The sequence below is a fragment of the Gastrolobium bilobum genome, unplaced genomic scaffold (genome assembly GCF_033153095.1).
Source record: "Gastrolobium bilobum isolate Gb01-03AN ecotype WA unplaced genomic scaffold, APGP_CSIRO_Gbil_v1 utg12063, whole genome shotgun sequence".
NCBI classification, from domain to species: Eukaryota; Viridiplantae; Streptophyta; class Magnoliopsida; order Fabales; family Fabaceae; genus Gastrolobium; species Gastrolobium bilobum.
Genome location: NW_026899021.1, coordinates 237,728 through 265,354, shown reverse-complemented (window position 1 = coordinate 265,354; position 27,627 = coordinate 237,728). Strand labels below are relative to the sequence as shown.

General features: G+C 31.5%; 3 protein-coding genes across 3 annotated transcripts; 1 reads left to right on the top strand and 2 right to left on the bottom strand.

Annotated features, from left to right (window-relative positions):
• Window positions 1–1,167: 1,167 nt before the first annotated feature.
• Window positions 1,168–9,748, bottom strand: LOC133286270 (replication protein A 70 kDa DNA-binding subunit E-like). The gene is made up of 14 exons (XM_061483663.1): window positions 9,599–9,748; window positions 9,482–9,509; window positions 8,853–8,949; window positions 8,629–8,753; window positions 8,424–8,508; window positions 8,196–8,328; window positions 7,929–8,086; window positions 7,720–7,843; window positions 7,409–7,591; window positions 7,262–7,327; window positions 7,008–7,169; window positions 1,887–1,992; window positions 1,696–1,768; window positions 1,168–1,174 (listed from the first exon to the last, which is right to left on the bottom strand). The coding sequence occupies exons 1-14, from the start codon at window positions 9,746–9,748 to the stop codon at window positions 1,168–1,170; spliced, it is 1,497 nt and encodes a 498-aa protein (XP_061339647.1).
• A 3,879-nt stretch (window positions 9,749–13,627) lies between these two features.
• On the top strand, window positions 13,628–15,835 carry LOC133286287 (uncharacterized). The gene is made up of 3 exons (XM_061483684.1): window positions 13,628–13,694; window positions 13,791–14,117; window positions 15,690–15,835. Exons 1-3 carry the CDS (start codon window positions 13,628–13,630, stop codon window positions 15,833–15,835), a joined length of 540 nt encoding a protein of 179 aa, XP_061339668.1.
• Window positions 15,836–17,425: 1,590 nt separating this feature from the next.
• Window positions 17,426–21,255, bottom strand: LOC133286264 (laccase-7-like). The gene is made up of 6 exons (XM_061483658.1): window positions 21,163–21,255; window positions 20,130–20,281; window positions 19,756–20,000; window positions 19,444–19,572; window positions 17,998–18,963; window positions 17,426–17,556 (listed from the first exon to the last, which is right to left on the bottom strand). The coding sequence occupies exons 1-6, from the start codon at window positions 21,253–21,255 to the stop codon at window positions 17,426–17,428; spliced, it is 1,716 nt and encodes a 571-aa protein (XP_061339642.1).
• Between the last annotated feature and the right edge of the window lie 6,372 nt (window positions 21,256–27,627).

The following is a 27,627-nucleotide window of genomic DNA, read 5'->3' as shown; positions in this document are numbered from 1 at the left end:
CAGCATTGACACAGAATTTTACAAATAACAATCATAAACAAAAATCTGTTATCCAGAGTGATCAATATTATGCAAATAAATATAGTTATCTGCTCGATGAGTTATGAAAAAAAAAATACGCCATAGTTGACTATGTTAAAATGAGGATGGCTAAAAAGAGAAAAAAATGCATACAACTTATTGCTAACTATAACAGCCACTAATAAAATCAAGGTAACAAACAGACTAAGCAAATATGGAATAAAAAGATCAGCATGTACCTATAATAAGAAAACGCTATTAATTCAGTATCATTCTGTAGCAATCATTGGAGGGATGAGTTCAACACATACCAAACATGTGATTTTCTATGTTTATGCATTACCAGGAACGTCCTCTTCTACCATCATATTTATGCCTACGATACAAAATGCAAATGCTCATTAAATAAATTACGCTAATTAATAGTCTTAGAAAAAAAAATGGGTTATTTTTTTTTAGAACCCAAAAAACGTTGTTTGAAAGGGATTTGAAAGCAAATTAATCAAATGGTCATGTATGAGTAAAAAATTTTGCTTACACTAGAACAAATGTGTCTAAACAGCATCAAATCAATATACATGCTAAAAACTTGTAACAATATAAAGAACCCGCGATGATAAATTTTTAAAAAACAACAACATACATTCGGGTCCACCAAAGACTTAAAGAATGAGGTGACAATAGCTTCGCTGCTTCAAACACTTGAAACATGATATTTTGGCTCATTATATGACTCAAAATTGTTTTTTTTACGTTGACCTTAAATAACATGGATTTTTAATTACGAACGTTAAGTTTTATTGAATAATATTCAAAACCAACACTCTACTTAAAAAACTCCTTCAAAGTTAAGTATAACTCGTGCGATGCACGGGGAAAAAAGAATAGTGAAATTTTAATTATAAAAAAAGAATAGTAAAATTTTAATTTAATTATAAAAATATGTTGGTGGCCCGGAAAAAAAATTAAAAAGAATAGAAAAAAATGGCACCTTGGAATCATCCATATCCATATATATAACACAACAGGAAAACGTAATAAAAAAACTAAAAAGAGAGCCCATCACGAACAAAGAGTTGTGATTTAATATCTGAAAATTTAAAATCGATAGAAAGAGAGCCCATCATGTTCTCTTATTCATTGTTATCAGTATCTGTAACACAAAGCAAGAGGTAACAAAAATAATAAAGACATTCTAATATAAATAAATTTATTCTCAGCGCATTTAATTAAGCAAATGCGCACCAGTATAAGTCGTAAACAACTGTTCTTGAATATGCTATGTAAAAAATCAGTGAGTATAACATTTATCATTCAGACATTTAATTTGTAATTAAACAATAGAAAATTGGAAATAATAAATTTAGAGAATAAACAACGCTCAAAATAATTAATTTACTATTATTTTTTTCCAGTTACCATTCGTATAGAAGCATTCGTGCTTGCATTTTAAAAATCCAATACAAACAGAGACAGGTTTTTAAACTCACTTTGCTGATCCAAATCAGCTGAAGTCGTACTTGTACCGTTATCATATGGGGAACTACATTGTATGTCACTGATAAAAAAAAAAGGCTTTAATGAATTTATATGACGTCAATGAAGGATGTGCATGTAAAAATATTTAATTACAACATAGTGTTCCCAAAAAAGTATTCACAGGTATAATGATACCGTGATATATAGTTTTCATCACTGAACGCAGTAACGGTTGAAAGCACTGAATTCTCACTGTTCACATCAATCCCTATATGAAAAAGTCCAATGCGGAATAAATAATGGTAAGTGAAAAAATAGTTAATACATTACATATATTATCCTCTTATAAATCATGGTTGTAGTAAAATCAATCAAAGACGAATTACCTGTCAAGTCAAGCATCGTTGGTATATTGTTTATCTTGACATATTGCTTAGAAGTCTTCTTTTGGAACATGATACCTTTCCGCCTTGATCTAGCATTTCTTGCTTTCTAAGAAAAAATAAAATAAAATAAAAACTTAACGGCAGCCAATATAAATTTTACATTTTATTTCACAAAATTAAAATAACGTGTGTTGTAGAAAATGGTAGCTTATTGAAAAGATTACCTTGTGTGGGATGAGAATGAAGACAGTCTCTAGCAATTGAGGAAGAAATATTGGATATCGAATGGTTTGTGTTTGCGTAAATACTGATTAGTTGGAAAAAAATATTATACAACATATGAAGCAGTTAAAAAAACTGCTATATATGAAATTTAAACAATCAAACAGCAGATGTCAATTACCTGCTAACGCATGAGGGAGTCAATGGAGATAGATTTTCTACACAATACCAAAAAAGTAAATGAGGTGCCAACATTATAATGCCAACTTTCCTAAGGATAGTGATCTAAATAAAGTTATCAGTTGAATAAGAGAAGGAAATCAAATCGCAAGCTAGTGCTGATATAATAATAAAACTCATATGTTGATGTACAACCATTAGAATATGAGAATGTATTTACAAAAGAAAATAGTGTACAAAAAAAATAAATAGACATTGAAGTTAATTTCTTTTCACCTACTGTTAGTTATATCATCAAGAGAGCACCTGTTGCAGCTAAACTCATTCCGTTTACTGGTCATTTGAGAAATGCTGTATGTTTAAAAAAGATTAATAAATCAAGGATTGTTAGTCATTGTTGAATGAGATAACCGAAGCAATAATCTTACATGGCACTGGTGGAGTCAGAAAATGGAGTAAGATTTTCTACAGAAAAATTGAAAAAGTCAATTAGATAAGAACACAAATAATCGAAGTTCATTGAGGAAAGCCTTCGCACGCATCATTCAAAGGAAACGATTCCACAATGTTTGGCTGGTAGGAATTAGATATTATTTTATTATAATCACAACCACGTGGCATGCTATGCGCAGTACCAACTTAGAACAATACAAAATCGAAAAAATAATAAATCAAGCTTCCAATAGTATAACGTTGCTAAAGCTGTCAAATTGGTATAAAAGAGTAACAAACCGTTTTTAATATTATGCAGTCGTTGTCTGTTGGAGCTTATATCATTCTAAATATTGCTCACCTTTGAAAGTCTACATGTTTTAAATATGGGGCAATAACAAAATCCACTAAAGAAGTTCCGCAGTTAAATTTAAAAAATCAACAAACCATGAATGACATAAATGACGAAATGAAATTACCTGCCATCGGTAGAGGGAGAAAACCCCAAAAGTTGTTCTACACAGCAATGAGTAAAATTATTTAGTTGTGAAAATGAGAATTGATTGTCTGTTGCAGTCAACCAAGATTATTCACTCAGACCTCTGTTTCTTCTTTTCCTTGAAGGAGTATGGAATTCTGATTTGCATTTGCTCATTTTGATATTGTCTCCGTAGCAGTTTGGGCTTCAAATGATATGGTTTTTTGGTTTTTTAGCTCGATACCTTACTGCAAGAAATGCAGTTTTTTAGCTCGATACGTTCAGGAAAAGAAATGCCAGAAATGCGTTGGGATTCAGTAGTTATAAAAATGTGAAGTTTTTGAATTAAACTGAATAAAGATTTAAAAAACAAAGATAACGACAAAAGAGTGATTCAGTAGTTATAAATGAGATTTTCATGGAATAAAACAGTCATTTGTTTTAATAACAAAACACTCATACCTGATTCCACTGAATCAAGAGGTTAATAAAAGATTCAAATTTAAAAATATGAAAATAAGGAACAAAGGTCGGGATATGTATAATTTTTTTTTTTACTAATTAATTTTTTTTCGAGTAAATAGAATTGTATTCTTTAAAAAATGTGAAGTTTTTGAATTAAACTGAATAAAGATTTAAAAAACAAAGATAACGACAAAGAGTGATTGAGTAGTTATAAATCAATGAATATCCCGTTTTTTAACAGTCATTTCATGGAATAAAACATTCATTTGTTTTAATAACAATGAATATCCCGTTTTTTTTTTCAAAAAACGTAAAGATTTGAATTAAACTGAATAAAGGATAAAAAAACGATTAGATTACATGATCAACATCAATTATTATAAAAACAAAGATGACGACAAAAGAGTGATTGAGTAGTTATAAATGAGATTTTCATGGAATAAAACACTCATACCTGATTCCACTGAATCAAGAGGTTAATAAAAGATTCAAATTTAAAAATCTGAAAATAAGGAACAAAGGTCGGGATATGTATAATTTTTTTTTTTTTACTAATTAATTTTTTTTTCGAGTAAATAGAATTGTATTCTTTAAAAAATGTGAAGTTTTTGAATTAAACTGAATAAAGATTTAAAAAACAAAGATAACGACAAAGAGTGATTTAGTAGTTATAAATCAATGAATATCCCGTTTTTTTAACAGTCATTTCATGGAATAAAACAGTCATTTGTTTTAATAACAATGAATATCCCGTTTTTTTTTCAAAAAACGTAAAGATTTGAATTAAACTGAATAAAGGTTAAAAAAAACGATTAGATTACATGATCAACATCAATTATTTAAAAAACAAAGATGACGACAAAAGAGTGATTTAGTAGTTATAAATGAGATTTTCATGGAATAAAACAGAAATTTTTTCTAATAACAAAACACTCATACCTGATTCCACTGAATCAAGAGGTTAATAAAAGATTCAAATTTAAAAATCTGAAAATAAGGAACAAAGGTCGGGATATGTATAATTTTTTTTTTTTACTAATTAATTTTTTTTCGAGTAAATAGAATTGTATTCTTTAAAAAATGTGAAGTTTTTGAATTAAACTGAATAAAGATTTAAAAAACAAAGATAACGACAAAGAGTGATTTAGTAGTTATAAATCAATGAATATCCCGTTTTTTTAACAGTCATTTCATGGAATAAAACAGTCATTTGTTTTAATAACAATGAATATCCCATTTTTTTTTTCAAAAAACGTAAAGATTTGAATTAAACTGAATAAAGGTTAAAAAAAACGATTAGATTACATGATCAACATCAATTATTATAAAAACAAAGATGACGACAAAAGAGTGATTTAGTAGTTATAAATGAGATTTTCATGGAATAAAACAGAAGTTTTTTCTAATAACAAAACACTCATACCTGATTCCACTGAATCAAGAGGTTAATAAAAGATTCAAATTTAAAAATCTGAAAATAAGGAACAAAGGTCGGGATATGTATAATTATTATTTTTTTTTACTAATTAATTTTTTTTCGAGTAAATAGAATTGTATTCTTTAAAAAATGTGAAGTTTTTGAATTAAACTGAATAAAGATTTAAAAAACAAAGATAACGACAAAGAGTGATTTAGTAGTTATAAATCAATGAATATCCCGTTTTTTTAACAGTCATTTCATGGAATAAAACAGTCATTTGTTTTAATAACAATGAATATCCCGTTTTTTTTTCAAAAAACGTAAAGATTTGAATTAAACTGAATAAAGGTTAAAAAAAACGATTAGATTACATGATCAACATCAATTATTTAAAAAACAAAGATGACGACAAAAGAGTGATTTAGTAGTTATAAATGAGATTTTCATGGAATAAAACAGAAATTTTTTCTAATAACAAAACACTCATACCTGATTCCACTGAATCAAGAGGTTAATAAAAGATTCAAATTTAAAAATCTGAAAATAAGGAACAAAGGTCGGGATATGTATGAGTGTTTTTTTTTTTACTAATTAATTTTTTTTTCGAGTAAATAGAATTGTATTCTTTAAAAAATGTAAAGTTTTTGAATTAAACTGATTAAAGATTAAAAAAACAAAACGATTAGAACCTACTTAAAAAGAACAAACGAATACATTAATAAACACAAACGAATAAGCAATCTTGACCATTGATTTAAAAAACAAAGATGACGACAAAAGAGTGATTTAGTAGTTATAAATGAGATTTTCATGGAATAAAACAGTCATTTGTTTTAATAACAAAACACTCATACCTCATTCCACTGAATCAAGAGGTTAATAAAAGATTCAAATTTAAAAAACTGAAAATAAGGAACAAAGGTCGGGATATGTATGAGTGTTTTTTGTTTACTAATTATTATTTTTTCGAGTAAATAGAATTGTCTTCTTTAAAAAATGTAAAGTTTTTGAATTAAACTGAATAAAGATTTAAAAAACAAAGATGACGACAAAAGAGTGATTCAGTAGTTATAAATGAGATTTTCATGGAATAAAACAGTCATTTTTTCTAATAACAAAACACTCATACCTGATTCAACTGAATCAAGAGGTTAATAAAAGATTCAAATTTAAAAATTTGAAAATAAGGAACAAAGGTCGGGATATGTATAATTTTTTTTTACTAATTAATTTTTTTTCGAGCAAATAGAATTGTATTCTTTAAAAAATGTAAAGTTTTTTGAATTAAACTGATTAAAGATTAAAAAAACAAAACGATTAGAACCTACTTACATTCGGTTCAGTTAAAAAATAAACAGAGATGTAAACAAAGGAAATTGAAGTTAATAAGGTTAATATAATTAAAGTTAAAATTTGTAGCTTGTGATGTTAAGATGAGTACGGATATTGTGTTTGTTTGGAAAACAAAAGAAATACTTGAATTCCAGTTATTAACGTTAATAAAAATAAAAGAGTGAATTATATCCCTTACACAAACAATGAATTATTTTTTTTCTTAAAAAGAAAAGCGCAAACGAATACATTAATAAACACCACGTAACATTTTGTTTTTGTTGTACTCAACATAGCAAAACATCACAAACTTGGACATTTAATAAACGTAAGTTAAAAAAGATGCAAACACTTAAAGATGTAACTCCAACAAAAAAAATGTCTATGCAAGAGTTTGTCAAATAAACATCATGTCCCAAGACGCAAAATAACACTCTTCAGTCACAGCAGCCCAATCTACAGCGTACTCTCATCTGCCTCTGCATCAAATCTATTTAAAAAAATAAAGAAAAAATAAATTATCACTGTTTTCACTTCGCGTAAGAAAAAATACATATAAACACAAATGAATTTTAAATAAAAATATAAGAACCACAGTACGTAACTCCTTTTCAAGCTTTATTTTCTTTGTCGGCCGAACAGCTGAAAATTTAAATTCTCCAGCAATGGAATCATGAGAAGTGAGCACAGGTGTCAACATCGTCAGAGAGACATCACTAACGTCAGCACTGTCACAGGTCTGACTTTCAACATCCTGTGTTTTTTTTTTTTCATATAAAAAAGGTATGTCAAATATGTATTTATATATTTTTAATAACATGAATCTAAATCGAATTCATAGCTCACCGCAGCCTTTTCCAGTTCCGACGAAACAACTTCATTTTCGCGTGCATTATCGAAATTTGCTTCATCCTGTGATAGACAACAACCAACAACAGTAAATATAATGTATAAGAAAAATAGTTATCTAAAAGAAATATATAAGCAGCATACATTTGGATCTATAAGAGACTTAATGAACGCTGAGATTATGTCTTCGCTGATACAAATTTTGGAAACTTGATATTTGGGCTCACTATTTGTGTTCAAATCCTTTTGCTTAACATTTATCTTGAACAACATTGACTTTTCATTCAGAACATTTAACTCATTTGGAAATTGATCCAAATCGGCACCCTAAAAAAAATGAAAAGGGAAAAAAAATTATTCTAAAAAAAAAAGAACAGAACATAGACAGCGCAAACAGAGAGCACAAAACGACAAAAAATACATTTTAACCATAACACAGCAATTAAAAAACAAACCCTCTTGAAATGCAGCTCGCGCAATTCAGCAGCACTCATTCCCAACAAAGACACACAGTCGCGATCAAACAGAATAAAGGATGCGGAATCTGTGTTATCCACAACTCTGACCTGAACACTAAATCTGGAGTTTTGCGAAATTGTATATCAGCAACGTACATGAATGATACGGATTAAAGACAGGTTATAAACTAAGAAGAATATTTTACCTCGGATAATAATCTTCCCAATGTTTTTGGCAGTTCTTACAATACCACTTCTCAAAATCCTCATAAACGGAAAATGGACACTTTTTGCATGACTTGTACCACCAGTTGTATTTGCTCTCAATTGCCTTTATAGTCCCGTATGTGATGCAGGTAGTTACCTTAATTAAAGCAATCGCAGTTTAACATAAAATATCATCAATACAAAATTGACAGAATTAAAGGAAAGTAAAAATTAAAGAAAAGTAAAAATAAAATTTGAACATTTACCTCAACACAAAGTTTCACATCACTGATAGACTTTTTTTCAGTCTCCTTAAGAAAATCATTTTCGAAAGAATAGGATGACTGAGTAGACAATTGAGTCATCCTTGTACTACTTTCCACACCATCAATCGAGAGACTATAACGCAAAAATTAATAATTAAAAAATCAAAAAAATATGAAAATCCATTAATCAATAACCGAATAAATGAGCTAAAGAAAGAAGGTACACACCATTTTTTGAACTCAACAATCTCATTCAGTTTTGAATCCATTACAATCCTTGTTGTATATTTTGTATTTGTTATCCCGACCTTACCTATTGAGTTAAAAGGTTCAGATAAACATTGAATACAGAAGCAAAATTAATTAAAATAACGTGCATAAAAACTGATTATAAAAGCAAAAATTAAAACAACGTTGTTTGGAAAAAACATACCTCTAAAACACTTAATCCTTCCCAGTTGGACTATCAGGACGTTATGAGGATCGTCGTTGTCTGCCAAAAAAGATTGGACCTCATCCACATAATGCTCCCACAAAGTGCACTCCAACTTATGACCCCTACACGTGAGTTGCAGCAAGCACAACGTTAATACGCGTAAAATATAAGCTAACAGAGCTGGACAAAAATAATTCATTTAACTAAACATTTGTAAGTACCTCAGGTCGTCAAGCTCCAACACCACCATTTTTGTCTTCCTACCAGAAACCACACGATCACAAACTTTCCCAATTCCTGAGATTAAACCAATGACGTCTACAAAAAAAAACGCAGCAAAGAGTTTGTGAAAAAAATTATGCAATAATAAAAAACGAATACAGAAACATAAAAAACACAGTTAATGAAAAAAATAATGATACAGAATAAGATTACTCGTGACAAAACATTAAAAACACAAAACTATAACCGCAAAGAGTTTAAAAATAAGGAGATAGTCATGATACAGAATAAACCAATGACGTTTAAAAATTAAAAAAAGGCAGCAAAGAGTATGGGAAAAAAATAAAACCCGCAATAATTAAAAAAAGGATAACAGTGAGGAAGAATCTATTACCGACTAAATAAGGGGAGTCAGACGTTTCTTTCTCAATGATGTTATAATCAACAAAATCAAAATCACTCGCACAAATATCAGAAACAACAATCGATTTAACATCAGTCCTCAAGTTGAAAGACAAACGATACTGATGCTTGGTTGGCCTAAACACATCGCTATTGAATCCAACTCCAATTTTTTTTATAAAATAGCACTCTCCTTCGTTGATTTTATTCCGCACCTGCAAGGTACCTTTGACAGTGGCGTGGATCCTACCACCCTACAAAAGAATGGAGCCAACTTATGTCAACAACGTTAACTAAAATGATCAAAACAAAGATGGAAGATTTTTAAAACACAGAACACAACCTGTTCATCCAATAAAACCATTTCAAGATTGTCCTCCAAATTTTTACGCTGAAAGTTAGGAACTTTCCAAGTCCGAACCACCTTCACCTTAATCCTCCAGTCCTCCTTGGCAGGATTAACATCCTTCAGAAAATCATATTTTGAACTCATATTTTGTGTAAGAAGAAAAAACAGAGAAGCAATCACCGACGTTGAAGAATAATGCGTATCAGGAATTGTATAAATGAGAGTGATTTATAGTTTTTGAATTGTCTTCTTTAAAAAATGTGAAGTTTTTGAATTAAACTGAATAAAGATTTAAAAAACAAAGATAACGACAAAAGAGTGATTCAGTAGTTATAAATGAGATTTTCATGGAATAAAACAGTCATTTGTTTTAATAACAATGAATATCCACTTTTTAAAAGATTCAAATTTAAAAATATGAAAATAAGGAACAAAGGTCGGGATATGTATAATTTTTTTTTTTTACTAATTAATTTTTTTTCGAGTAAATAGAATTGTATTCTTTAAAAAATGTGAAGTTTTTGAATTAAACTGAATACAGATTCAAAAACAAAGATAACGACAAAGAGTGATTTAGAAGTTATAAATCAATGAATATCCCATTTTTTTAACAGTCATTTCATGGAATAAAACATTCATTTGTTTTAATAACAATGAATATCCCATATTTTTTTTTCAAAAAATGTAAAGATTTGAATTAAACTGAATAAAGGTTAAAAAAAATGATTAGATTACATGATCAACATCAATTATTTAAAAAACAAAGATGACGACAAAAGAGTGATTTAGTAGTTATAAATGAGATTTTCATGGAATAAAACAGAAGTTTTTTCTAATAACAAAACACTCATACCTGATTCCACTGAATCAAGAGGTTAATAAAAGATTCAAATTTTAAAAATCTGAAAATAAGGAACAAAGGTCGGGATATGTATAATTTTTTTTTTACTAATTAATTTTTTTTCGAGTAAATAGAATTGTATTCTTTAAAAAATGTGAAGTTTTTGAATTAAACTGAATAAAGATGTAAAAAACAAAGATAACGACAAAGAGTGATTTAGTAGTTATAAATCAATGAATATCCCGTTTTTTTAACAGTCATTTCATGGAATAAAACAGTCATTTGTTTTAATAACAATGAATATCCCGTTTTTTTTCTTCAAAAAACGTAAAGATTTGAATTAAACTGAATAAAGGTTAAAAAAAACGATTAGATTACATGATCAACATCAATTATTTAAAAAACAAAGATGACGACAAAAGAGTGATTTAGTAGTTATAAATGAGATTTTCATGGAATAAAAAAGAAGTTTTTTCTAATAACAAAACACTCATGCCTGATTCCACTGAATCAAGAGGTTAATAAAAGATTCAAATTTAAAAATCTGAAAATAAGGAACAAAGGTCAGGAAATGTATGAGTGTTTTTTTTTACTAATTAATTTTTTTTTAAACTGATTAAATATTAAAAAAAACGATTAGAACCTACTTAAAAAGAACAAACGAATACATTAATAAACACAAACGAATAAGCAATCTTGACCATTGATTTAAAGTAACAAATCCTGTCCATTGAAAATATAATTCTTTTTTGTATTTATTATATTCACCGATTTACCATTAAAGGAAACTTTTTTAAAATTTGTAGTGTGAACACAATAGTGAAATTGAACCACGGTGCGACACGTCAGCAAGGTTTCCACAAAATGGAATTCCTTTATAATATAAGATTGTGCTGAGATATATAGTCCCACATTGGTTGTATGGACAACTAATGTGGAGTTTATAAGGCCTTGGGCACTCCCACCCTTTGAGCTAGCTTTTGGGGTGGTGTATCCCAAGGTTCTTTACATGTTATCAGAGAGCTTGAGTGACTACAAGGTCACAAGTTCGATTCTCACCGCCCCCACTTTAAAGTGGAATTAAAATAAAAAGTACAAAAAGGTAAACCAAAATTGGGCCTGTGCATAATCCACGCTTCAAACCCAATGGGCTCTCGTGTGAGGGGGCGTGTTGAGATATATAGTCCAACATTGATTGTATGAGCAACTAATGTGGAGTTTATAAGGCCTTGGGCACTCCTACCCTTTGAGCTAGCTTTTGAGGTGGTGTATCCCAAGCTTATTTACAAATTGTAACTTGATGTTCTCCTATCGACTTTGCCTATGGTTCGAAAAAATGTTTCACTAACTTCAAGGGTTGACATAGTTGATAAATTAGTAGCAAACTATGATAGTTCAGTTGGCGCATGAGAGTTGAAGAGCAGGTGAGAGTAAAAATATATGTTTGATCCTCCCCAGTATCATTTTTGGAAGAAATTTAAACAAAAATTATCTCACTATTTCACTTTTTAAGTTCAACTTACATATATAAAAAGAGTAGCCATATTTGTTATAAAATAACTACTTCACAACTTATAATATCATTCTAATTACTTTTTTGGGCAAAATTGATTTATGTTTCTTTGAGTTTAAAGTACTTGCATACTATTAAAGTTTAACGTCATATATTATAATCATACTTTCTTAATAATATAATAAAAATGACTAATTGAAAGCGTAATTTTAATAATCAAAATTAAACACTATTTCTTTTATATTTCAATATTTTATTAGTTCTATCCATTTCAAATTCAAGCTTTCTTCCGTCAATGGCAGGTTGAGAATTATTATATAACGGGCAAGTGCAACCCCACAAAAATTAAACTTTTACCTTTTTATAAGAAAAGATGGAAAAAAAGACTTCAGGAAGCAAGCAATGAAAGTATTGGAATTTAATTTTGAAAAATTCATTTGATTTCAACTTCCTTTTCCCTGTCTATCACCTCTCTTAATTAAGACCCACAAATAGGACCGCTCTGCTAGGCCTCCTCAATGGAAGGTGCCATACCCCCAAAAAAATAAAAAAGGCGAGACATAGAAGTATAATGATTTTAGCTTTTCGAGTTTTTTTTATTGAATAAATTTAAAATAATTTGCACTCAACAAATAGCTTTTCGAGTGCAAATTGCTAAAATACAAGGCTTGCTTGACTTCTCTCCCAAAATTTGTTGGAAAATTCAGTTTACACATTTCTTCAATAATCAACGCAATAAAGTTCAACAAGAATTAAAAACCAAATTATCTGTGTATATTTCACAAAGGTTAAAATATAAATTCTTATAAAATATTGAAAATATATATTTCACACATATGATTTCTGGAAATTTTAATTAATTTAACAGACTTGCCAATAATATATATATATATATATATATATATATATATATATATATATATATATATATATATATATATGATAGGATCCTTTGACACTGGTGTCAAATTTGAAATTTGACACCTCATCTGAGAGCCGTTGGAACAAAAAAGATCAATGGTGTCACATGCTTACAAATCAGAGTCATTGATCTTTTTTGATCTAACGGCTCTCATATGAGGTGTCAAATTTAAAATTTGACACCAGTGTCAAAGGATCCTGCCTCTCTATATATATATATATATATATATATAGAGAGAGAGAGAGAGAGAGAGAGAGAGAGAGAGTTAGTTAGTTAGTGTGTGTTTTAAAAAACCTCTAGCAATTTTAAGTAGATTAATTAAATTTAAAAATTATACTTATGATTAAAGCTAACAAGAATGATTTGAATTTTTAGATTTAAATAATATAAAAGGGAATGGAGTAGACACAAGGCATCTTGTGAGCCATCCTCAAGCTTCAACTAAAGACACACAACTTTGAAGTCACTAGATTGATCTAATAAGGAGGAATTTAGGTAAATTGTATTAAGTTGTGTATTCAATTCTTATTTGTATGAGATACAGAGAGTTGTTACAACTTCCAACCTATATATAGAGACCTTTGGTGCCATTTCCATGTCGTTGTTCACATCTCTTCCATACTTACACAAACCCTTTTAACTCCCTCTCACAGAACAATTTCTGTTTTGTCAATCCATCCCAAAAATTTCTTTTTGTTACACTCCTCCTTCACTAACGATATTATAGCCATCATTTATATTAAAACCATGTCTTTCTCATCCAAATTGCCATTGGTTCTGTTCTTTAGTTCCCTTTTTATCCATGCATCCTTGGGTATGTATACAATGTAAATCCTACTATATATTTTTCCATATCTAATGCAATTGTTTTCTTTCATTCTAACATGATATGTGTATTCTGAATTGGCAGCTGAAGTTGTATGTGAGGAGTTGCCAAAGGATGTATGTGCTTTCTCCATAGCTTCTTCAGGGAAGCGGTGTTTGTTGGAGACGGCAACCACGGCGGAGGGCGGCGTGGAATACCAGTGCAGGACATCAGAAGTGGTGGTGGAGAGCATGGCAGAATACATAGAGACAGACCAATGTGTGGACTCATGTGGGGTTGAAAGGAAGTTTGTTGGCATTTCTTCTGATGCATTCCTTGAGCCACAATTCACTGCCAAACTTTGTTCCCCACCTTGTTACCATAAGTGCCACAACATTGTGGACCTTTACTTCAATTTGGCTGCTGGGGAGGGTAAGAATTGTTCATTGCTACCGTTTTACATTAATGTTCAGTTTCCACATACTTAAAATTATATTAAATTATCCATAGGGAAGAGCGAAAAATTTTATTGTGACTAAACACGGACTCAGGATTAATCTTAATTATTGTCAACTCAAAAAGTTAAAACTTGTGTGAATATCCGAAGCTGACTCACTTCAAAAAAGTAATTAGGTTGGTATAAAAAAGCAAAAGAAAATTATGTTAAACACTCAAAACAATAGTTTCATTTGGTTCCAAAACTTTTATTCACGATCATAGTTAATACGTGGGGTAATTGTTGGCTTTCCTTGCTGAATCTTCCTTCCTATTAGATGTAGTATTATTCATGGTCATTTTATTCTGTAGAAAGGGAAAGGAAAGGATTTGTGATTAACAGTTGAAAACTCAATGTTGTCACCTTAATTTGTAGAACTTCTCCAAGATTTTAGGTTCAACTAACAGGAATTGGTCATTCTCCCAAATTTCTAAGCACTAACGATGTTTACTTGTTTTTTTTTTTTTTTTTTTTTTTGTTTAATTTGTTTCCCTCTTTCTTGCTTGTATTTTGTTTATAAAACAGGGTTTAATATTTATGTGTTTACTGCAAATAATTTTGTTCTGCCACATAAGGATAAAAATAAACAGATCCCATTATAAAGAAGAAATAAAGAAAAAATTATTGAAACTCATTCATTTTTTATGTGAGTGTATTTTTTTTAAGGAAAAAATGTTTGTCCTTTTAAATGATACAATTTGTGTCATTTTACTCTCACAAAGAGATGAGACCCACATCTTTATATTTTTTATCCACTCTCATTCTTCCTTTATCTATCTCTTTGTCTCACTTAAAATGACATAACTTTACATCTTTTAAAATGATACACACTTTTCTCTTTCTTTAAAAGCAAAAATATTTTAAGGCCATGTCACAAGAAATTGAGTAAATACCCTTTTGGATCCCTAACAAAGAACACGATCCTCACTTTAGTCATTTCAACTAAGTGAATTCACTTTGAATTTCTTAAGAATCTCAAGACTAATTTTTTTTTGTAAGAGATTAAAATGAGGACCATATTTTTTGTCAGAAAAAAGAGAGAGTATTTACTCCAATAAATTTGATGGCCTTTCCTTAAATATAGGTTAAAGCTTATTCATGTGCTGCCCTACCTCGCTTTCATTTTGCACAATGAAAGCATCAAGATACCTTACCCTCAAGTACTTTAACTTCAAATTTAATCAAGGTATATAGTCATTCTTATTAAATAAAAGGGGGTTCTTAGGAGAAAATTTTATATTTGATTATTTGCATAGGACTCTGTTTTGTACTATTTTAGTTTCCTTGCAATTTGCAAAAACAGCAATGAAGCTTGCTTTGATGCTATGCAGGGGAAATATTTAATATACTTCAAGATCGTTCAATGATTTGATATTTCTTCTCATGACACTAATTTTTTTTTCTTTTTTTTTTCTGTTATTTTTTTTTTTAATTTTATCCTTTCATTTACACTAAGAGACTACTTAAAAAATGGTAATTCCGATTACAATAAATTCTCTCCTATGTAGGGGTGTTTTTACCGGACCTCTGTGAAAAGCTAAGGACCAATCCTCGTCGTGCTATGGTGGAACTTGTGAGCTCTGGAGCTGCACCTGGCCCTGTTTCTGATGCGTCAGAAGACATGCAAGCAGCACTTGCCCCTGCTCCTCAATAAACAACGTTTCTTGGTCCCTTGGACTTTTACTTTTTCTTTGCACAGATGGCATAAACTGAGAGAGATATTATATTACCTCATAGGGGAGGAACCGTGTGGTTCTTTAAAAAATAATTGTGATTTGTTAGTTTTAATATGAAATATTTTTAAAGTATGATTTTAGAAATAAATCCACATTACGTGTGGTTTTAGCTATAGTATAGCTATGTATAAATTTTTATGGAAAAACATTTTCTTAATGTTGTGATCTTTCGATTTATGTGCAAATTTTTTTTTTTCTTTTTAAATTTAATAAACGTGAGGTCCACCACTAATTGAGTCACAACATGAGAATTCAATTATTATCATGCAACATCAGAAAATCAAACTCCAATTTTTATATACATAAATAATTTGAGGATGACAACCATACAATCATCTTTGCTACGTTGTTGAGTTTTATAATATTGATTCTAAGCGCATGTAAGAGTTTTGAGATTAGATAATGTTAGATAAACAATATTTAAATGAGAAAATAATTAAGTAAGGTTATTCAATAAAATATAACAACCCCTTGGGTGGGAATTCATTAAAGTAAACTAGACGCTAAATTTAACAGCAAGGAAAGAGTGAGGCAAGAACTTTAGTTTTAAAAAAATTTAGTAGGAAGAGTTTTTCTGCATTTAAATTTATAAATTATTGAGTAAATACTCTTTTTAGTCCTCAGCAAATTTCATTATGTTCGCTTTAGTCCCTAGCAAATAAAAAGGCCCATCGTGGTCTCTAAAAAATTCAAAATGGACCCATCTTAGTCATTTTGAGGACTAGTATGAGCCTTTTTTGAATTTGTGAGGGACCGCAATTTTAACTAAATGGGTCAATTTTGAATTTTTTAGGGACTATAACGGGCATTTTTATTTGCTAGGGACTAAAGCGGACATCGTAAAATTTGCTGAGGACCAAAAAAAGTATTTTCTCTAAATTATTTTTTTAAAACAGATTAATCAACTAGTGAATAAATAAAAATAAAACTTTCGCTTTAATAAAATTAAGGGCTTTATTAATCTCATGTAACATAAGAGAAGCTCTCTTATGTTATAGAGATAGTTATGAGTGAGACTCACTCACTTAAAGAAAAAAAAAAAAAAACAACACGAAAGTCGATGTATGTGTAGGAAAGAAAAATACTCTCTTATACTAAAGGCATGGTTGCGTATATAATGTACAGTAGCGAGCTTAGCATGTGTCCCACACTCCATTTCGCATATGCTTACTAAGACCCAATCACTGTGTAGGAAATTTTGACGCCTCTTTCTCCAAAAGCAAAAATACAAGAATATAATATTGGAAAGAAAAGAACATATATATCCACAAAAATAATCAAACGACGTTAACATTGAGCGAACTGAATGTCAACTGTCAAGTAACATATTTGAAAGAACACGCTAATTAACATTTATCCCTTTATTATACTATCTATTTCCCCAATGATAAAATGAATAGGTATCCACATTACATAACGGTACATGAATAAACAGTAACGATTATATTTTTAATATTTTCAAATGTAGTATAAGGTTTAACAAGTAAGTGTTTTGGTCCATTCCGAACTTAGCACTTGGGAAAATCAGCTGGTGGCGGGGGAAGCGTTGATGACGCAGTAGGTCCGTTCTTAACCTCAAAAGCCATGGCAAATCCCCATGGCAAATGAACATCCAAATGACAATGCATAAACCACACACCTGCAAAGTATTTTAAGGAAAGATGAGATTAATGGTAAAAAATTAATTCAATCCAAAATCTGAAATTATTAAGTGAGGCTATATTAATAATTTATTTTTTAATATATTTCTCTAACATACACCTTGTGCAATAGCCAATTGACTTGAAATACGGATAGGGCTTACTTACTCGTGTTAAGAAACTTTGTAATATTTATTTATTTTTTAATAGAATGGGATGGTGAATATGAAATTCGTGACTACTTGGTCACATAGGATGTGATACCATGTAAAGAATCAATTCAAATCACAAAAACTTATCATTCAGTGAGACTACATTAATTATTATTTTTTATGTTATATTTGTCTAATTCTAATTAACCATAAGATCTGACATTTATAAGATTTGAAATCCAATTTCAACACAGATAAATATAGTTTAAATATTTGAAAATAATTAACCTGGATTATTTGCTTTGAATCTGATAACAGCCCATCCTCCAACTGGCACAGCAATTGTGTTACGCATTTGAGGATTAACAAGGTTGAACTTTGGTTTGTCTCTAGTGGAATTGTAGTTCCCAAACCCTTGAGCCAAAACATGGAAATTGAAGCCATGAATGTGCATAGGATGGCTCTCCACAGCAAGGATAGCTGTATTCTGAAGCACAATCTCCACTGTTGAATTGAACTTCAATGTCTTCACCTTTGTTGATTTAGGTGCAAATGCGAGGGAAGGGTTTAAATTGTTAATAGCAGGGTTGGTATAGTCAAACACAATTGGAGGCTTATTTGGAAAATCTTTGGTGTACACCCCATTTTTGTTGCGGAAGAATGCTTCCAATATAGAGAATCCTCTACCTCTAGGAAGCACAAAGGATTCATTATTCATGCTTGCTGAAAACCTCAATCCATTTGGTCCACCACATGTGTTGTTTGGACCTGGAAGGTTACAATGATCTAGGTTAACTCCAACGGTGATGAACATGTGTTCATCCACATCGCATGGAACAGGAACCCAGTGGGGGGCACCAACCAACCCTGTGATATTGCTATAGAATTTAAAGGCTGTTGGTGTGTCATTGAATGCAGGTAGGATTGGCATTTTGGGTGTTGCTGATGATGCACCATGATAAACCACAACTCCTCTGGTGGTTGTGTTATCGAATACTCCATTTAAGGTGTGGTATGGAGATGCAGCCATGTAATAAGATCCCTCCTTTTGGTTGGTTCTCAAGAGGACATCGGTGGTTTGGCCTGGTGCTACGACAACAACATCTGTGTCATAGGGTTTGGTATACCCTGCATCGATGGCAACAACTTTGAACTTGTGATTGGCTATCTTGAAGAATTGTTGCTCATTGAGTGCAACATTGATAATGCGCAACAAGTAGGTCTTTCCTTTCTTCACGTTGAGTTTGAATGTCTCTTAAATACATCAAAAGTGAAACAAAGGGTATGTGTTAGACATGTACATAAACTTGGTAAAGGATCCAAGTTAGAAGATAAGTTTTACATGCATATAAAAAAATAGTAAGGTTAGACTTGAAGTTAAATTCTTAAAAGAGGTAGGATCATTTGACACCAGTGTCAAATTTGAAATTTGACACTTCATCTGAGAGCCGTTAGATCAAAAAAGATCAACGACTCTGATTTGTAAGCATGTGACACCATTGATCTTTTTTGATCTAACGGCTCTCAGATAAGGTGTCAGATTCATCTGAGAGCTGTTAGATAAAAAAAGATCAACGACTCTGATTTGTAAGTATGTGACACCATTGATCTTTTTTTATCTAACGACTCTCAGATAAGATGTCAGATTTCAAATTTGACACTAGTGTCAAAGAATCCTACCTCTTCTTAAAAATATATATGAATAGATCATTTTTATATATAAAATTGACATACGATTTTGAGAGCATGGATAGAAATCACCAGGCAAGCCATTGATTGTGAAAGCATTTGAATTATTTGGAGCAGCACCCGTTGCTTGTGCTTGATTCTCAACATCCAAAACATTAGCATTCCACCACTCCCCTGCAATTTATCATAGCTTTTAGAAAATTACCTTAATTACATATAGTTACTGCATTTACATATATGCTTATATAAATGTGTCCTTCAGATCATATTTTTTAGTAGTCAAATTGTATATAAGGGAATTGATGAATTGATTAGCAACAAATGATAAATCAAGAATAAGGGAAAAATAATTAGTACCAATCAATATGGGGACTTCCTTGTATGGCTTAATGAATGGATATGAATGTCCTAGTCGAGGGCGAATGATTAGTGCTCCATGAACGGTTGCACGTAGCCAAGATGAATGAGCGTGCCACCATAATGTTCCCTCTTGTCCTGTAATATTGAATTTATAGGTATAACTACTACCAGAAGGTATAGGACATTGAGTTATATATTCTGGACCGTCTGACCATCCACTCAAAAGCTGAAAAATCCCATGCCTGCATATGTAGTAAAAAATATCTCAATTATTTACAATGTTTAATTTAAATATAAAAAAAAAAAACCACAATAATACTTAGATTTATTTATTTACATTTGATAGTAAAAGGAGAAAATTAGAGGTTTACCAATGAATAGTTAGATTATAGGGTGACTTGTTGAAAACATGAACGACAAGAGTGTCACCCTCTCTAACTTTAATTGTTGGCCCTGGTAGCTTTCCATTGACTGCAGTTATCGCTTGTTGTTTGCACAAACGCTGAACAGAAAAGTTCCCCACCTGCCACAAATGAAGTCTCAGTGAATATCATGAAAACATTCACGTGATACATGGCTCAAGTTCTATAAACTTGTTACTGAGTTCCAAATTGGTTGAATAGGAAATTAATGTGGGGTTTATAATGTCTTGGACACTTCCATCCTTTGAGTTAGCTCTTAGGGTGATGATCAAAGTCACAAATAATTGGTACTTTAATTGAGAGTTGAGGTTATAGAAAGAACTACTTATATAGGTTGGATTAAGGTATCTTTGGCCATTGAATACTGATAGGTGAGTGAAGCCGTCCCTTAGCACTCTTACTCTTTGAACTAGCTTTTGGGGTGGTGATCTCAATTTCCGTAACAAAATTATAATTAGTTCAATGGTCTAGTTGAATGGCGAAGCCTAAGGGTGAAAAAGAAAAATTGAAACTAACTTAAGCAAAGACAACACGATAGTGGCCGATAGTGGCTCCATACGTAGTAAGATTTGAAGAAATCTTGAAGTTTTTTTTTTGTACGGGAAAGAAGTTTGTGATTTTAAATGATACAGTTGTATCATTTTAATTTTTAATACTATGTATTATCGATAGTACACAATTATAATATGAAAAGTTACTTTTTTTTTCTCTTTCCTCAATCATTCCAGCTGATGTGGAGAGAGAAAAAAAATAATTTTTCATATTATAATTATATACTACCCATAATATATAGTGTAGAAAATTAAAATGATACAATTTATGTCCATTAAAATGACATACTTAACCCCTTTTTTATACATACATGAGGAATAATAAGGACGAAGGGGGCAAACAGAGGCTAGCTTGCTAATTCTCATAACTCAACATATGCTTATCATCTAAGGCAAGAAATGCGGGTGAATGAAGGAGCATATATTTATACATTGAAAGTATGTTCCACAACAGCAGCGGATGCCAAGGAAATAGTTAGCAGAAGAGCAAAAGCTGATGTTACTGAAAACCGAAAGATTTTCATGTTACTGAAGGGACTTGATGCTTGTAGTCTAATGAAATGATGCTAAATGTTTCTCTATGCTGTTTCCAAAACATGGTACTGAACCCTATATATATAGAAAGACATTAAGACTTTGGCTGCACGTATAGATATAATACAATAATGCAATGTGATTTGAGGAAGCAATTGAATTTTCCTCCCAATAGGAAGGATGGCATTTCGTTATCCAGCTAAGTTTTGGTCATCATAATTATCGGACAATTAAAGTAAGTCAATAGCTTAAGCTAACAGAAAATTTTGAACATGAATCATGTGATGTGGTTCTGGCTTCTGAGTATGGCCCAGAATATGATATCCATATTTATTTATTCGATCCTGCCAGTTCGTAACCATCACCTCATTCAACTTAGATTTTATCGGTTAAAAATGAGGTGACAGTATCTTCAAATTTGCATTTTACAAAATATATTGCAGAGTGAATCCCTGTTGATTAGAAATGGTTTTGAAGTTTTAGAAGGTATAATTCCAACTTTATATAATTATTCAAAGTACGTATCTGTAAAAAATGATTCATATGCTTTTTTGCTCACAGTAATATTTACATATAGTTGATAAGTACTCTATATTTTAGGTTAACCAAATCTGATAATTAAAATTGGATAGGTTAATTAGAGAAGCAAGTGAAGACGTGTAGAGCTAGTTTAATACTAGTCAATCTTGTCTGCATTAATAAGTCAGAAGGGTATTGGTTGACCAATTCAAATATATTCATTTTGTATAGTAAGGGGCCGGCAGGAAAAAAAAAGAAAAGAAACAAGGAGCAACTTTGATGTACATTCAAATTCACTTTGCGAAGTTTATTTTATTTATTTTAGGGTTTAATTAATATTTCTATGTTACATGAGATAAAATTATCTCCTACATACACGTAAAAATATGTTGGCCCATGTGAAAAGAAGAGAGAAAAAGAAAATATAGGTCATACATACTTTTCTGTGTGTATAGGAGATAAAATTATCTCTTACAATATGAGAAATAGTCCTTTATTTTATTTGCTCTTGTCTAAGAAATTTTTTTAGAAAATATAATATAAAATAATTAAACTTCACCTAATAACTTTAGCTCTTGGGTTGAAATTATTTATTATATAGAATAAAGTCTTCGTAACTAATTGCTTGTTTGAGAACTCCTTTTTTTTTTTTTAGCTTCTTTTATCCTTATAAGCATAAGTTATGCCAAATAAATTTTTGAGAAAGCTGTTATAATAAAAAGAGCTTTTTTTATAATGAAGAAAAAAGTCAAAAGCCAAAAGCTTTTCGGAGGAATTCTTTTTTAAGTTGTATCAGCTTATTTTTAATTTGAGCTTTTAAGCTAAGATTTTTATATAATCATCAAACAACTTTTAGCTTAAAAAAAGAGAGATGCCAAGAGCCGATTTGATATTTCTTTTTTTTTTTTTTAAACTAAAAGTTACTTTTAAACTAAAGTTAACAAAAAGAGTTTAAAAAATCAAGCTTAAAGCTAATAATTATATAAAGTTGTCCTTCGGGTTTTGAAGGGAGGAGATGAAATGATTTTTTATTTATGTTAAATTCTTAGGGTAAATAAAATTAATAATACAAGTTTTGAATAAGGATAAAATTGAAAAATAAAATAAAAGAACTTCAAGAAGTTTACATACATCTTTAAAAAGATTCTTTTTATGATAATAACTTTTGTAAAATTGTGTTTGACTAAACTTCTACTTATAAAAGAAAAGAGAAATTTAAAATAAGAACTCTCAAATAGGTACTGATTAAATAAATAATTAATGTATCAAAAATAATTAAATATTATGAAGTTTCTAATTATAAATAGGCAGGCCTGCGTATTGACTACTCTTTTAGCCCAATGAACTTTTGTGTGAAGGCGACTTGTTAGAAAAAAAGTAATATAAAACCATTAAAATAAGAGAAAAGTTATACTTTCAAGTTACAACATATTTTCGTTTACAACCTCTTACAATTATATCTTAACCGTTGATTTTTACCAATCAACGATTATCATTTATTGTGAATTAATAATTAATTAATGAGTTTGATTTAAATAAATGATAATCATTGATTGGCGAAAATCATCTGTTAAAATATGAGTGTAAGAGATTGTAAATAAAATTAAATTGTGAGTATAACCTTTCTCTTAGAATAATTTTACCCTAACAACTTAAGTTTTTGGATTAAAATAATTATTTTATGCAATTAGATTAATTTCATTGGCGTCAGTGAGATTATTCATTTCCAACCACTCATTTTGGCAGGTTTAAATTTCCAACATTAAGTCTTTGAACCGCTTATGCATATGTTTTATATACTACGTTACACTAGTTTAAATCATTAATTATATGTAAAAACATTATTTTTTAGTTTTCAAACGTTAAGCAATAAATGAGTTATAATCTTTTATATGTATTTGGAAATTGTTCCAATGGTATCTCTCAGCCGAAAGTTAAGGATTAATCCCCTCGAGACGGAGAGATCATGCAATCGTGGATACAATATCTCCCAACAAAATTTTTTCTATACATAAGGTCAGAGATGGCAAGTACAGGGTGAGTCAGAGATCTACACTCACAATACATGAGTGGATCTCATATTGACTTTTTTGTCTTTTCACTTTTTTGTGAACCCCAATCATGTATTGTGAATGTAGCGTGAAAAAATTTTCTCATGTAAAATGAAAAAATTAATTTCCTATTATACATATATGGTGAACTGTAAACTGTTATTATTTAATCATATTTCACCGTCAAAAAATCTTATAGGATCACGTAAACTAATTTGATTTGGAGACCTCAACACATAGTTGATTACACTGAACCCTAATGCTTAAAGTCATTTTAAATAGAAAAAGAAACATTACTTCACGTCATTAAACTGTTGAAATTATTTATATAAAAATCAAACGTCCACTTCGAGGAACAGAAGAAATCGATGAGGAATTGTCCAGGTAACTTTCGTCTTGTATTCGGCCGAAGTTGACTACTATGTTTCTTTGATTGCAAGATTATGTGGCGATTGGGTGGCATTTCCATCCAATACAAGTATTGCGAATTTGCGACTATTAACAATCATATAAAGAAACATCGTAACGGTATTAACATAGTTCACAACAGATTTTTTTTTAATGTTTCATAATTTGAGAAAATGATCAATAACGGTATCAACATTATTTTTTTCTTTATCTCCTCAGTTCTTAGTGTTAGGTGTTAGGAGAAGATGATCTTCTCCTAACATTAGGGTTTGTTAATGAAATTCAGGTCTAAAATTGAATTTGATACAACCTTTGGAGAGTCCCATACTTAAAGTGTAAGGTAAAAGAGTCTAAAGTTTATATAAACCCAATATCAGAATTTATGTTTCCAATGTCGAATTGTAAATACCGTACTTTGCAATTTAATCGTAACAGAATCACACCTTGTTCAATATTTAATCACGACAACAAAATTCATTGATTTAGCAAAAGAATAAATGCAAATCAAATGATACCCAAAATAAAAGTAAAAAATGCTTGTCACAAATTATAGAAAACTAAGAGGATTTGAATATGTTGTTATATTTAATGAAATGGCTGATAGCCAATATATACACAAGTCGGTTATACAGAATCAAGGAGGATCAACTAGAATAAAGTATACTGTTCAACAAACTATACATGGAATAATAACAAACTATTCTTGCTAAAAACTAGGACTTAGTTGCTAAAGGATAAGATCAAAGGTGATCTTCTCCTAACACGCCCCCTCAAGTTGGAGCATGAAGTGACGAAATGTCCAACTTGCTGCGAAGAAAACTGAATTGCTTCATGCCAAGCGGTTTGGTAAATATGTCTGCGAGTTGCTGATCTGTACGAACGTAGGTAGTAGTGATTGTATTGCTGAGAACATGATCGCGTACAAAATGACAATCAATCTCTATATGTTTGGTACGTTCGTGGAAAACTGGATTAGCAGCTATTTGCATGGCAGATTGGTTATCACAGTGCAACTGCATAGGGTGTGAATGTGGAACATCAAGCGAGTCCAGAAACGATTTGATCCATAACAACTCAGCTGTAGCTGCTGCCATTGAACGATACTCAGCTTCAGCGGAGGAGCGAGACACTGTGGGTTGCTTCTTTGTTTTCCAAGAGATAGGAGAAGTACCCAACATGATAAAATAACCAGTAACTGATCGACGGGTGAGTGGACAGCTAGCCCAATCCGAATCAGAATATCCACGAAGAAGGAGATCATTGTCGGATCGAAGGAGTAAACCTTGGCCAGGATCAGTTTTGATGTACCTTAAAACGCGGATGACAGCATCATATTGAGCAATAGTAGGATTTTGCATGAACTGGGAAAGAACATGGACGGAGTAACTTAACTCAGGTCTAGTAATTGTCAAGTAAACCAAACGTCCTATGAGTCTTCTGTAACGTGCGGGATCCGAGAATGGAGGACTTTCTGTAACTGCAAGCTTATGATTTGTTTCGAGAGGGAAGGCACATGGTTTGCACGCAAGGAGACCAGCGTCTTCCAATATGTCGAGAGCGTAATTTTGTTGGCTCAGAAAAAGACCTGATGGACCGTGAGCTATTTCGATGCCAAGAAAATATTTAAGAATCCCCAAATCCTTGATGTGAAAGCATGACTGGAGAAAGACCTTGACATCGGTGCATAAGGCATCATTGTCGCCCGTTAGAATAATGTCATCAACGTAGATGAGAAGAGCAACAAAGTGGCCATCTTTGTGTAAGGTGAATAGGGTGTAATCTGCCTTGGATTGGATGAAGCCATATGATTCAATGGAAGACCGCAACTTAGCAAACCAATTGCGAGGGGACTGCCGCAAACCGTAGAGAGATTTACGTAAGCGACATACTTGATGTGGTTTGTGATGATTGAAACCTTGTGGAACGCGCATGTAAACTTCTTCGGTAAGGTCTCCGTGTAGAAAGGCATTCGTAACATCCAACTGGTATAGGTGCCATGATTTGGCAGCAGCTACCGCAAGAAGTGTTCGGACACTCACCATTTTGGCTACAGGAGCATATGTATCGAAGTATTCTTCTCCAGCTATTTGATTGTTACCTGCAATGACCAACCGTGCTTTGAATCTCTCCACTGTACCATTTGAGTTGTACTTAATGCGGTATACCCACTTGCATGGAATGGCACGTTTTCCTGGTGGCAAAGAAGTGAGTTCCCACGTGTGATTTTGTTCAAGGGCATCTATTTCTTTTCGCATTGCTACACGCCACCTTTCATCAGTTACATCATCCTTGAATGTTTTTGGTTCAACACTAGAAGAAATGGCAGCAAGGAATTGTTGATGTTTGGGAGAGAATCTAGAACAAGAAACAAAGTTAGCAATATGATAAGACATACCTGAGGAAGGACTGGAAGAAGTAGAAGAAGCTAGTGGATTATGTGCGATGACTTTGGAGCATTCGAAATCTTGGAGATATGATGGAGGACGGCGAGAACGGTGACCACGTCCCAAAGGTGCAGATGGATGTGTGACTTCTGGGGGCTGTTCTTGTCGGATAGAAAGCTCATTGGAGACAGTAGGGGCAGATTCGGGCTGAGCCTGTTCAACAGGGAGAGTGTCTTCAATTAAAGGGACAGGGTTGGTAACAACTTGGGAATCAAAGGATGGGCTTTGTGGAGCAAGGGTTGGTTCGGGTGATATGGGGTTATGGGGGTTTGGGTCGTGAGGAATATCAGTGGTAGGAATGACTGTGGTTGGTGCAAAAGGAAAGGTGTTCTCTTCAAATACCACGTCTTTGGATACAAAAACAGTATGTGTTTCAAGGTTATAAAGCCTCCAACCCTTTTTGCCAAAAGGATATCCCAGGAACAGACACCGAGTTGATCGAGCTGCAAACTTGTCCAACGGTTTGGGACGTGGATGAGCATGGCAAAGACATCCGAATATGCGAATATGATCATAGCTGGGTGTGCGATTGAAAAGACATTCATATGGTGTTTTTCCTTGGAGAAGAGGAGTGGGGGTTCTATTGATTAAATGTACCGCAGTTAGAACACATTCACCCCAAAACTCGATAGGAAGACTAGCTTGAAAGCGTAATGCTCTTGCAACATTCAAAATATGTCTATGTTTCCGTTCAACACGACCATTCTGCTGTGGTGTGTCTACACATGATGTTTGATGTATAATTCCCATATCGGAATAAACCTTGCGGAGATTATGAGCACAAAATTCTGATCCATTGTCGGAGCGTATTATTTTGACCATGGTATTAAACTGATTACGTACCATGAGAAGAAATCGAGTTAAGTATTGGAACGTTTCAGACTTGGTGGTCATTAAATAAACCCAGACGTTTCTGCTATAATCATCCACAATTGTTAAA